Source organism: Oncorhynchus mykiss, chromosome 30 (assembly GCF_013265735.2).
Source record: "Oncorhynchus mykiss isolate Arlee chromosome 30, USDA_OmykA_1.1, whole genome shotgun sequence".
In the NCBI taxonomy this organism is placed as follows: Eukaryota; Metazoa; Chordata; class Actinopteri; order Salmoniformes; family Salmonidae; genus Oncorhynchus; species Oncorhynchus mykiss.
This window is the reverse complement of record NC_050570.1, coordinates 27,989,206-28,002,892: the sequence shown is the minus strand read 5'-3', so window position 1 is coordinate 28,002,892 and position 13,687 is coordinate 27,989,206. Positions and strand designations below refer to the sequence as shown.

The 13,687-nt window shown below is 42.4% G+C and overlaps 1 protein-coding gene across 1 annotated transcript; it reads right to left on the bottom strand.

Moving 5' to 3' along the window:
- Positions 1-5,001: 5,001 nt before the first annotated feature.
- spata18 (spermatogenesis associated 18) lies at positions 5,002-12,378 on the bottom strand. Its single transcript, XM_021599395.2, has 12 exons — positions 11,948-12,378; positions 11,002-11,107; positions 10,810-10,925; positions 10,553-10,671; positions 10,287-10,382; positions 10,044-10,178; positions 7,703-7,934; positions 7,315-7,473; positions 6,966-7,141; positions 6,705-6,828; positions 6,528-6,587; positions 5,002-6,158 (listed from the first exon to the last, which is right to left on the bottom strand). The coding sequence occupies exons 1-12, from the start codon at positions 12,032-12,034 to the stop codon at positions 6,102-6,104; spliced, it is 1,467 nt and encodes a 488-aa protein (XP_021455070.1). The 5' UTR covers positions 12,035-12,378; the 3' UTR covers positions 5,002-6,101.
- Positions 12,379-13,687: the final 1,309 nt, after the last annotated feature.

Sequence of the window (13,687 nt, the reverse complement as noted above, 5' to 3'; positions counted from 1 at the left end):
CATAATATACTGTAGCTAGCTAGCCAGTTCTATCAGAGACACCCGACCCTCAGTAAAGCTAGATAAGTTATTTAGCTAGCAATCAACACATTGCTTGGCTATCCAATAATGTCTAACAATAGCTTTGACAATATTGTTTAAAAATATATATATATTTCACCTTTATTTAACCAGGTAGGCCAGTTGAGAACAAATTCTTATTTACAATTGCGACCTGGCCAAGATAAAGCAAAGCAGTGCGACACAAACAACAACACAGAGTTACACATGGAATATACAAACGTACAGTCAATAACACAATACAAAAAATCTATATACAGTGTGTGCAAATGAGGTAAGATTAGGGAGATAAGGCAATAAATAGGCCGTAGTGGCAAAGTAATTACAATGTAGCAATTAAACACTGGAGTGATAGATGTGCAGAAGATGAATGTACAAGTAGAGATGCTGGAGTGCAAAGGAACAAAAAAATAACAATAACAATATGGGATGAGGTTGTTGGATGTTCTATTTACAGATGGGCTATGTACAGGTGCAGTGATCTGTGAGCTGCTCTGACAGCTGAGGCTTAAAGTTAGTGAGGGAGATATGAGTCTCCAGCTTCAGGGATTTTTGCAATTCGTTCCAGTCATTGGCAGCAGAGAACTGGAAGGAAAGGCAGCCAAAAGAGGAATAGGCTTTGGGGATGACCAGTGAAATATACCTACTGGAGCACGCTACGGGTGGGTGCTGCTATGGTGACCAGTAAGCTGAGATAAGGCGGGGCTTTACCTAGCAAAGACTTATTGATTACCTGGAGCCAGTGGGTTTGGCGACGAATATGAAGTGAGGGCCAGACAACGAGAGCATACAGGTCGCAGTGGTGGGCAGTATATGGGGCTTTGGTGACGAAACGGATGGCACTGTGAAAGACTGCATCCAATTTGCTGAGTAGAGTGTTGGAGGCTATTTTATAAATGACATCGCCAAAGTCAAGGATCGGTAGGATAGTCAGTTTTACAAGGGTATGCTTGGCAGCATGAGTGAAGGATGCTTTGTTGCGAAATAGGAAGCCGATTCTAGATTCTATTTTGGTTTGGAGATGCTTAATGTGAGTCTGGAAGAACAGTTTACAGTCTAAACAGACACCTGGATATTTGAAATTGTCCACATATTCTAAGTCAGAAGCGTCCAGAGTAGTGATGCTGGACCGGCGGGCAGGTGCAGGCAGCGATCGGTTGAAGAACATGCATTTAGTTTTACTTGCATTTAAGAGCAGTTGGAGGCCACAGAAGGAGAGTTGTTTGGCATTGAAGCTCATCTGAAGGTTAGTTAACACAGTGTCCAATGAAGGACCAGAAGTATACAGAATGGTGTCGTCTGCGCAGAGGTTGATCAGAAAATCACCAGCAGCAGGAGCGACATCATTGATGTATACAGAGAAAAGAGTCGAACAGAGAATTGAACCCTGTGGCACCCCCATAGAGACTGTCTGAGGTCCGGACAACAGGCCCTCCAATTTGACACACTGAACTCTCTCAGAGAAGTATTTGGTGAACCAGGCAAGGCAGTCATTTGAGAAACGAAGTCTGTTGAGTCTACCGATAAGAATGTGGTGATTGACAGTGTCGAAAGCATTGGCCAAGTCAATGAATACGGCTGTACATTATTGTCTTTTATTAATGGCAGTTATGATATCATTTAGGACCTTGAGCGTGGCTGAGGTGCACCCATGACCAGCTCGGAAACCAGATTGCAAATTTCTGTTTGAAAAAGCTAGCCTTTGCTTTCCTAACTGACTGTGTGTATTGGTTCATGACTTCCCTGAAAAGTTGCATATCGCGGGGGCTATTCGATGCTAATGCAGTACGCCACAGGATGTTTTTGTGCTGGTCAAGGGCAGTCAGGTCTGGAGTGAACCAAGGGCTATATCTGTTCTACATTTTTTGAACGGGGCATGCTTATTTAAGATGGTGAGGAAAGCACTTTTAAAGAATAACCAGGCATCCTCTACTGACGGAATGAGGTCAATATCCTTCCAGGATACCCGGGCCAGGTCGATTTAGAAAGGTCTGAAGTGTTTTAGGGAGCGTTTGACAGTGATGAGGGGTGGTCGTTTGACCGCAGACCCATTATGGACGCAGGAAATGAGGCAGTGATCACTGAGATCCTGGTTGAAGACAGCAGAGGTTAATTTAGAGGGCAGGATGATATCTATGAGGGTGCCCGTGTTTACAGATTTAGAGTTGTACCTGGTAGGTTCATTGATCATTTGTGTGAAATTAAGGGCATCTAGCTTAGATTGTAGGACGGCCGGGGTGTTAAGCATGTCCCAGTTTAGGTCACCTAACAGTACGAGCGCTGAAGATAGATGGGGGGAAATCAATTCACATATGGTGTCCAGGGCACAGCTGGGGGCAGAGGGTGGTCTATAGCAAGCGGCAACGGTGAGAGACTTGTCTCTGGAAAGGTGGATTTTTAGAAGTAGAAGCTTGAATTGTTTGGTCACAGACCTGGGTAGTATGTCAGAGCTCTGCAGGCTATCTCTGCAGTAGATTGCAACAACGCCCCCTTTGGCAGTTCTATCTTGTCGGAAAATGTTATAGTTAGGGATGGAAATTTCAGGATATTTGGTGGCCTTCCTAAGCCAGGATTCAGACATGGCTAGGACATCCGGGTTGGCAGAGTGTGCTCAAGCAGTGAGTAAATATATTGATATCTAATACATACATGAAATTAGCTAACTCTACTCAACTTCAATTTTAAAAACAATTCTTACCTTGGTCAGTCACAATGCACGTTGGTGGCAAGCTAAAAATTAGCTAACTAGGTAGGTAGCTAGCTGTGTTAGCAAGTTCGTTGAAATCGTATTCTTCTGTCACCCACCATGTGAAAAACATATTTTAATTCAATGTTATGAATGTATAATCAAATAAAATGCCATTATCCATTAGAAAGCTTTTTGGAGGGGACATCTGCTCTTCTCCTTCTGAAGTCTCCGCGACCACGAGAAAATTCAATTTAATTGTCCATTGCGCTATGAAGCGGACCTTGAGCATTACGGATTGAAAAGACCCCTTACAGGCACTATCTCATCGCCAAACAACTATGACCAGTGAGCTGCTATCATCAACAAAAAGGACCTGGAGGGTGGAAGTTGGCCTAATGTCTGTTTCAGTTTAGTGTCTGCTCTGTCAAGCAGGGGTGCTAACTATATGCGCTGGACAGCCAACTGTGTCATGTGTCTGGCCTGTGAGGAGAGGAGGCGAGCAGGGCAGGACTGGGCTAGGCACAGGCATTGCCTGGGGAGAGGGAAGGGGAGCAGGCCAGGACCGGGCAAGTCCTGGGAGAGTCGGCACTAATTAGACTGTGTTAATTAGGGACTGTGAATGCTGGATAATCACGAGACTGGCATCACCACTGGGATTGTGCTTAATGAGTGCATTCATATGAACACACAGACACACACACGCACGCACACACGTGCACTGCACACACGCGCTCTTCAGCATGTCTGGGGGCTCTCATGTCTTATGTATATTCTTTCTCCCTGTTGCTCTCTTCTTGGCTCTCAGTGTCTCTTGATGGAGAGTCATGGTTTAGGCCCTAATTTAACTACACAGCCACAAACACTTAGTCTTGCACCAAGTTCCTGGTGTGCAGTGACTTTGAGAGTCCAAGGACAAGGCCAAACTTCCCATCTCTTCTTTAAACAAGTCAAAAGCATATTTTTGGCTCAAGAGAAAACCTTTGTCTTTTTGGAGCCACACTACTCCCCTGCAGAGTCTAGTCTCTACAGTGGAACAACAGTGCCCTCTCATGTCTTACGTGCGTGCAATATGTACAGGAACTCCATTTTTAACATCAGTGCAGAACAGTAGAGGAGACCCACTGAGATCAACACCCTGATGAGATTCTAACTAATGGTGGAGCATACTTTTAATTGACAGCTCTAACTTCACCCATAGGGAACATGCCTGTTTTTCCTTTCATGCACTATGAGGGGCACTGGTACTGTAAAGGATGATGGAAGAGTCATTTGCTATAGTTGGGAGAGAGAGAGGGAAGAACGTTACGGTGCTACATGTTTCTTGCTGTAAGAATAACTTCAACCAGGGTTCTTTGAGGACACAGAAAACAGTATGAGCAAAATAGAGCAGGTTTTTTTTGCTGAAAATTACACGTGTATGAATTCATAACACATCTGCATGCATTATACCAAGCAGTGCTTTCTAATTTTGCTGTCGGCTTGAGTCCTGAGACATTCTGTAATTACATGGCTGTAGTCTCTCTAAATAGGCCAAGGCTGAGGGAGGTTATGTGATATCCTGGCAACGACAGAATGGTATTGTTATTTGTCCTCGTGGTCAGTGAATCAGTCTTTCGAAACAGTGTGTCTTAGTAACTGGTTTGGTGTGTTCCATGCCTGTCTGCCTGTCTCTGTTTGGTCTCTAGACTCTCTGACAGGGACAAAGAACAACACTAAGGATACTCCAACAGCCACCCACATCATGAACAACCCAAAGCCACATTGGTAATGGGATTATTTGCCACATAGGATGTCCTACTCCCATCCCCAAATGGACCTGTTCATAGCTTACATTCATAGCCTACATTCATAGCCTACATTCATAACCTACATTCATAGCCTATATGCATAGCCTACATTCATAGCCTATATTCATAGCCTACAAAGTACACAACCTACATACTAGTACAACACGATCATAATAACTGACTAGAATTCAGCATGTTCTGCAGTGGATGAGGGTAAGGACTGCAGGAAAAAAATTACTGACAGTGGATGAGGGTAAGGACTGCAGGAAAAAAATTACTGACAGTGGATGAGGGTAAGGACTGCAGGAAAACATTACGGACAGTGGATGAGGGTAAGGACTGCAGGAAAAAATTACTGACAGTGGATGGAGGGTAAGGAAAACAATAATTAAATTAGTCTTCATTATCACAAGAAATTGTTAGTAACCTTTTTTCTGATTTTATTTTATCTTTGAAAAGGCACAATCGCTCTGTATATAATTTATTTTTTTGTATTCTGTAACAAGAACAGCACAACTACATTATATATATATTTGAGTCCAAGTTTTTGGGGTTTATCACCAGGTTTTGCATACACAACACTAACACACTGTTTAATGCAAAATGAAAGATTAGACTGTATAATGATTTCAAATAGTGAAAAATAGTTAGGCTGTAATCAATGAAATGTGGAGCCTAACAATTATCCTAAATATGGTATATGTTGCTTTTGGATCTTGTGCGTACAGTAGATAATAAGCAACTTCATTAGGACTAACAAAAAAAGGCATCTTTTCTCAAGTCAACCATTTGAAGTTACAGAATATGTTTTGCATAACTTTAAATCCCTTCTATTGTTACAAATCCATCCAAACCACACATCTAGCTAATATCACAACACCAAAAAAAAAGAAACATGGACTGGAACGGATTACTTTATAAACTGTACGCTTAATCATTATTCTCAGCAATACCAATCTCTCGTGTTTTTTGTGGAGTTGAACAGTTCTGACTGAACTTTAGCACCATGTGTCTTACAACAACAAAAAAATCTAACAAAAAAGCAGGCTAAGACTTACATTAAAATGACATTAAAATGTATTCATTATAACCCAGAGTCTATCAAGGTTTGAGGTTAAAGATAAAACCTAAACTACAACAGTCTCAGAAAATGATACTGTGCAGGTCTAAATGTCCTTAAAAAGTTACATTATGGTCAACCACACAATCATCCTGGTTTTGCATAGTACACAGTTAAGAATCACTAAGATAATGGGCATAGATTAAACACACACATAGCCTTGTCACGTGCTGCTACAGCACCCTGAAAGGATTGTTCTGAACGGACCAGCTGCCAGAGTCTCTGGATACTGTAATGGTAACATGGAACTTCTCTCCAGAATACTGTAAACCCTGGACCAATGTCCATATTGACACGGAGTCTAACTACTTAACATCAAGTCATCACAACTGACAAATAACGACAGGATCCAGTCCATTAAAGCTAAAGATCTGTCTTTGTTGCAAACATGAAATCGATGTGTAGAATTTGGTTTTCCTTTTGTAACTCAGTGGTCAGTTAGGGTTTACAGGCGACTGGCGGAGAGACGTCCGGGAGAGGGGCTTCTGCTGCGACTAAACCCCTGAGAAAGAGAGAAAGTCTGTCACAGAGCATTTCTTGCACCTTTGGATTTGAGATGAAGTTACTCTCTCCCACTAATACAACATCTAGAAGTTGCTGTTTTGTTGTTGTACTTACCCCAAGGGCTCAGGGTATGCATGGATGTATTTTGGTGGCAAAAGAAAAGTCTTAACACTAAATCACACATGCACAGCTTTCATCTAGTGTGCTTTCCCAACCGCAACTTCCCTGAATATTTTCTTGCATCATAAAAACCCTGGGCTGACACATCTTTCCAAAGAGTTTCTTGATATTTGTGACATTATTTCAACGTGTTAGGTCGTCGTAGTAAGTTAGTAACTTACGACTTTCGTCAGTCGTCGTAACTTACGAGAGTGCGTGTGGGGCTGCCAGAGCGAACAGGACTGCAGCTCCTGCTTCTGCTCCTCCACTGGAAGAAAGCAGAGAAACACCACATGAGTCATTCTGCATGTTATATTGTGATCATGCAGTATATGCTCAAGCAAAGCCTATGATTCTACAGTAGGGACTGAAGGTGCATCAGTACCAGAGCTCCTCTCCTGGTGACTGCCTCTCCCTTCACTATGACACTGTCCCCCTCCACCAGTGCTGGCCACACATGGTACGCCACCAGAGGAGCAGTAAACTCAGAGTCATAGCTACGACGATACCTGGTAAAGAGTGAGAGAGAGGGAGAGAGAGACAGAGAGAAGAGGGAGGAGATGTATATACGGGACCAGGGTGACATCTAGTGGTAGGATTAGGAATTGTACATCTAACATCATGAAGTCAATGGATGCAGACTGACTTGTTGTCGCTGTAGAGTTCTCCACCGCTGGTGAAAGCCAGGTCCAGAGGAGAGTCCAGTGTCTGCATGGCGAAGGCCACTCTGCATGTCTCCCGGATGAAGCTGTTGATCAGGACAAAGTCCACCTCCGGGGGGAAGGAGATCCGTGGGTTTACATTCATGGCGTTGATCACGTCCTGGGAGAGGGAAGCACATCACAATACACTCTGACACACATCTCCTATTAACAAACACTCAATGAGCTACAGTGCGTGAGACTCTTGAAATTGTAATGTAAAGGTGACTGGAATCTACAGGTTTTTGTAACATGTCAGACATTGTCAGTAAGAGAGAAAAGTGTAGGCCATACATTAACACTGGCCTGCACGTCGTAGAGGTCCAAGTTCCTGACGATATAGTCCACCACCGAGTCCTCCAGGGTCTCCGGCCCCAGGTGGGAGGGTGACAGGGTCTTCTTTACTCGCAGCTTGAATTGACGGTAGGCCAGCTTGGCTGCCTGGAAGGCCTCCTGACACACACACACACACACACAAAGGGATTAGAGATACTGTATGGTATAGGAGATTTACAGAGAAACCAGAACCTCAGATCTGACATCAAATTGGATGATAACACGGTCAGGTGGTTCCATGTGCTAGGATGATAATCTCCAATACATTGTGAATCCCAGCTAATCATCACAGGTTGTACTGTATGTAGTGTTATTCCATAATGTACAGGGTTTCCAGATGTCATACCACAGTGGCAATGAAGATGATTCTCTGGACCATCTCCAGGTCATCTATGTAGCGTCGGAGCAGACTCTGGGCCTCCAGGCGCTCCACAGCATACAAGTCACTGAAGCGGGACACCAGCCTGGCGTGGCGGGACGAATTGGTGAGCTGGGCCCGGGTGGGAGACTCACTCTTCAGAGGGCTGGAGGGGCGGCTCTGTCTGGGCAGGGGGCTGGGGGAACAACTCCTCACCAACCTGAGACAGATAGAAAGGAAGAGAGGAGGGATGGTTGACTTATGCCATGTTAATATGATACAGTGCCTTGCGAAAGTATTCGGCCCCCGTGAACTTTGCGACCTTTTGCCACATGTCAGGCTTCAAACATGAAGATATAAAACTGTATTTTTTTGTGAAGAATCAACAACAAGTGGGACACAATCATGAAGTGGAACGACATTTATTGGATATTTCAAACTTTTTTAACAAATCAAAAACTGAAAAATTGGGCGTGCAAAATTATTCAGCCCCCTTAAGTTAATACTTTGTAGCACCACCTTTTGCTGCGATTACAGCTGTAAGTCGCTTGGGGTATGTCTCTATCAGTTTTGCACATCGAGAGACTGACATTTTTTCCCATTCCTCCTTGCAAAACAGCTCGAGCTCAGTGAGGTTGGATGGAGAGCATTTGTGAACAGCAGTCTTCAGTTCTTTCCACAGATTCTCGATTGGATTCAGGTCTGGACTTCTAACACCTGGATATGTTTATTTTTGAACCATTCCATTGTAGATTCTGCTTTATGTTTTGGATCATTGTCTTGTTGGAAGACAAATCTCCGTCCCAGTCTCAGGTATTTTGCAGACGCCATCAGGTTTTCTTCCAGAATGGTCCTGTATTTGGCTTCATCCATCTTCCCATCAATTTTAACCATCTTCCCTGTCCCTGCTGAAGAAAAGCAGGCCCAAACCATGATGCTGCCACCACCATGTTTGACAGTGGGCATGGTGTGTTCAGGGTGATGAGCTGTGTTGCTTTTACGCCAAACATAACATTTTGCATTGTTGCCAAAAAGTTCAATTTTGGTTTCATCTGACCAGAGCACCTTCTTCCACATGGTTGGTGTGTCTCCCAGGTGGCTTGTGGCAAACTTTAAACAACACTTTTTATGGATATCTTTAAGAAATGGCTTTCTTGCCACTCTTCCATAAAGGCCAGATTTGTGCAATATACGACTGATTGTTGTCCTATGGACAGAGTCTCCCACCTCAGCTGTAGATCTCTGCAGTTCATCCAGAGTGATCATGGGCCTCTTGGCTGCATCTCTGATCAGTCTTCTCCTTGTATGAGCTGAAAGTTTAGAGGGACGGCCAGGTCTTGGTAGATTTGCAGTGGTCTGATACTCCTTCCATTTCAATATTATCGCTTGCACAGTGCTCCTTGGGATGTTTAAAGCTTGGGAAATATTTTTGTATCCAAATCCAGCTTTAAACTTCTTCACAACAGTATATCGGACCTGCCTGGTGTGTTCCTTGTTCTTCATGATGCTCTCTGCGCTTTTAACGGACCTCTGAGACTATCACAGTGCAGGTGCATTTATACGGAGACTTGATTACACACAGGTGGATTGTATTTATCATCATTAGTCATTTAGGTCAACATTGGATCATTCAGAGATCCTCACTGAACTTCTGGAGAGAGTTTGCTGCACTGAAAGTAAAGGGGCTGAATAATTTTGCACGCCCAATTTTTCAGTTTTTGATTTGTTAAAAAAGTTTGAAATATCCAATAAATGTCGTTCCACTTCATGATTGTGTCTCACTTGTTGTTGATTCTTCACAAAAAAATACAGTTTTATATCTTTATGTTTGAAGCCTGAAATGTGGCTAAAGGTCGCAAAGTTCAAGGGGGCCGAATACTTTCGCAAGGCACTGTATCTGAGTGAGTGACTAACAATATCAATGAGGGCCCCCTGGAGGTCTCCTGGGCACGTACCCTGCGTGCCCGTCGGTAAGTCGGCCATGATTACTACATGTTTAGATAGCTGGCTAGACAAACTAGTCTAATTTACCAATCTAAAAAAAATGACTGACCTTGTGTATTCTACTATTCTAACTCTCAACAGTAAGTGACTGAATTCCTAAAACAAATGTTGAAATTTTTTGTTAAGATTTTTTTTATTTTTTTATGACCAAGGTCTGACCCTCTGTGTCCTCAGTTGAAGCTACGGCCCTGTGTGTGTGTATGTGTGCGTGTGTGTGTATGTGTGCGTCTGTGTGTGTGTGTGTGTGTGTGTGTGTGTGTGTGTGTGTGCGTGCGTGCGTGGTTGCGTGCGTGTGTGTGTGTGTGTGTGCGCGTGTCCTGCTCACCTCTCCTGCAGCATGCTCTTCTCTGCTGTGAGGAAAGACACCTCATCCCTCAGCAGACGCACCTGTCTCTCATAGTCATCCAGAACATCCACCTTCCTCTTATAGGTCTCCACCTGGTCACGGGCCGCACGCAACCTGACACACAGATACACACCATAATAACCTCGGAACATACACATCAATAAGCCAAAGAGGACAAATAATACTCAAATGAAATATTGTATTACAGTATTTATCCCTCACTCTGCTTTCAGCTGTAGTATCTCATCCTCGGTGGCCAGCAGAGTTGTGGCTGACATATTTTTTGTGTTGTCCAGCTGCAGATGAGCATCCGCCAGTCTGTAAATGCATTCAACATACCAGTAGGTGAATAAAACAGAGACCAGAAAGTTAGCCATACTAACGTAACCTGGGGCAGACTGATTTGGTTGGATAGAAATGTATAGATGTATAAATGTATAGTCTATTGTATAGATGAGTAATTTGTTGTATGTTTAGTGCAGACTTACTCCTGTTTGACAGAGTCCAGCTGTAGGTGAGTGGAGCACAGCTGAGTCTCCATCTTCTGCATGTCGTTCTCATGGGAGGCAGACAGCTCTCTGATCTTCCTCTCCTTCTCCACGGACTCCTGCATGACAACACTCCTCATTTAACCTTGATTATCACTGTCTTATTTACACTATGTGACAGGACAGCATAATAGAATAGAATAATTTAATGAATGTACAGTAGCTAGAACCATAAATAACAGAACAGATTATTTCACCTGGATGAGGTTGAGGCTGGTGTCGTTGGTGACAGAGGAGGTTGCCATGGAGAAACAAGTCCCCAACCAAGGCAGCAGGCGTGATTTGAGCACATCCACTCCTGCATAGTGACCACCTGAATCAAAGGAAAAGGAGACATTATTAGAGAATGTCAAAAAGAGAGGGAAGTTGTGAGAAGCTTGAACACATACCCTCTCTAGCAGTGAAGTTGAGGATGGTGAAGAGCTGACCCTGTATCTTGGAGGTGAGCTCTACCAATTCACAGCACCTGTTCAGATTCTGATCACAGGAGATGACCTAGGAAGGTGACAGACACTGTATGAGAATTATGTACCATCACAAAAGGGACATACATTTTAAAGATGTAATGTCATCTCAATTGTGGGGTCAACAATGTAGGACATTTCAAAAACAAACATTCACATGGATCATTGATTAGTGCATATCTGTATTGATCATATTGAATTGAGGGATATACTATATGTGCTTTTAAAATAAATTATCTGTGGCTTTCAGGCAAATGCACTGGTTGGTCTCTGGAGTATCTGTGTGATGATGCATGGGTTCTGTCAGGACAAGCGGTTCAGGTTCACACCAAAATGCTCAAGGGGGCGTGCACGAGCCACTAGCTTTCAGAGTCAGCAATGGTTTCACGGTCACCATGACGACTAGCGTCTATAGCAACCAAACTTCGCCAGAAAATCTATTTAATCGAAACAATTGAATTCCTTTAGCCCCTACAGTGTTTCAAAAACGTTCCAATCTATTGTCAATGTGATACATTGTAAAAAAAATAAAATAAAAAATACATACCAAATAATGATTCCAAATATATTTCACTATCTGGCCATAAGTAGGCTAATCAAGTTATTTTAGATGGGTGGACATAAATTCTATAGAGGAATCAAGTTCTCATGGGAAGAACGCATTTGCTGAATCAAACAGTGATTCATTAAATATGCTATTGATTTCCACACTAATATCACATTTATTATAGCCAACACTAATTTAGACAATAGCCTAAACTATTACATGGATCGAATGATTGCAATAATCATGTGTCGCCTATCTGTATTGTTGGTTAGGCCACTTTTCAGCCAACAGATTTAGGGCAGAAATAAATTATTGATGACTTACATGGTAGTCCTTGTACCAGGACTCAAGTTTGTCCTGTAGAACGCTGAAGGAAGATGTGTTCACCAGCCTCCTTAGCGAGTCGGCCATGTCTGCTCCCTCCCTAATCTTGAAAGGTTCAAAACGCTTTGGACAACCGTGGGACTTAATCTGGGGCGAGAGCGCCCGTGACAGGCGCGCGCTCCCTTTTTATACCCGCCTTAGAAATTCTTGCCCTTGCCGTTTTGTCCACCTTCGTTACAACGGGTGCCAAGTACCATCTCAGTTGTGGCAACGCTTTTTACTCATTTGACTCATATACAGATTGAGAATGTTTGCTAAAGCCACTTGCATTGTTTTCAGTAATAGTCTGGTTATTCTTGTGAGAAATGTATAGACCGTAAGCGTCTTCTGCCGGTTCTTCCTTTATGATGTAGGCGCACAAGTGAAGTAGGCTGTCTGTGCTGTAAACGAGACCATTGTAATGTCATACTGTTACACACACGTGGGCGTTGGGTGTCTCCTGCCATTAATGTCATATGTGGAAGATGTGAAACACTGAGCTTTTTTTTCAGAGCCCCAGTCAATTTCGGATGACGTCAGTATTAGTTAGACAAATCGGTTATAGGCCGTTTGTGTTTTAAGGTAGGCCTACTGTACTATGGTAATTTTGTAACACAATCAAAATAAATGTTTTTTGGTTTGTTGCTGAATGTGTTCTGTGCTTGAAAAAAATGGTTTTGGTTAGTGTGACATCATCGTAGTGTGTGTGGTCAGGTTTCCTAGGTGGGGCGACCTGTTAAAACTCATGAAAAACCGGCATACATATGAAACCTTGCGCTAGAATGACAAAGGCATAATTCTGTTAATTATAATTAATTATAAACAATTTAACTTGTTGTGTTAAAACAAACTGTTATTGGTAGTGTTTTAAAACATAATAATTATTCATGTAAACAGTTATTATATTTTATGAAAACCAGGTTTTAGTATTTAGTATTGTCCCACTTCCCCTGATTGGTGTTTGATGAATCTTAAAAAATGATCTTTAATTCATTCAAATATATTTCTGGCATTAGATATTATAAAATACATTGTAATTAGTTGTTTAAGTTGTTCATAGCATCTCTGAATCGATGTTATACACTATATAGGAAATAAACAGTATAGGATGAGGGTGGAAGGAATTAGAGGGAAAATAACAAACAAGGGTAGGAAGGAAATAAAGGAAGCACAAGGACATGGAAGAAAGAGACTATAGAAAGAGGCTACATTCATTTTGAAAGGGGAATTTGGGGGATAGTAGTGTTCCAGGATCAAGTTAAAGCTGTGCAGACTCCCAAAAGCTTGGAATGTCCCCCAATTAATTTTCCAATGGCATGGGGAGGGTTTAGTAAATGTTTATTGTCACAAAATTGTGAAAACAGTGTGTTATCTACAAGCTTCTACAAATTCTACAGTCTTATTGATTGAAGTGGGACACGAATGTAGTTCTAAGGAGAACAGTTAATTTACTAAAATGTCCCACTAACACTGAAAGCCACGCTTTAGCAAAAGTGTTGGTCTGGTAGTGTTTTAGGGGCTGTGGCATCCATACATTATCAAGTTGTGTCATCATCTCTGATAAAACCTTTATTACTTGAAATAAACAACACTTAAGTAGGGATAAAGTGATGTTAATTGTCTGTGGACTAGTATTCGGAAGCCCTGCCTGGAAGAAAATATGAATGGACAGGCTTTATATGGACTTTCTTATTTTGGAAT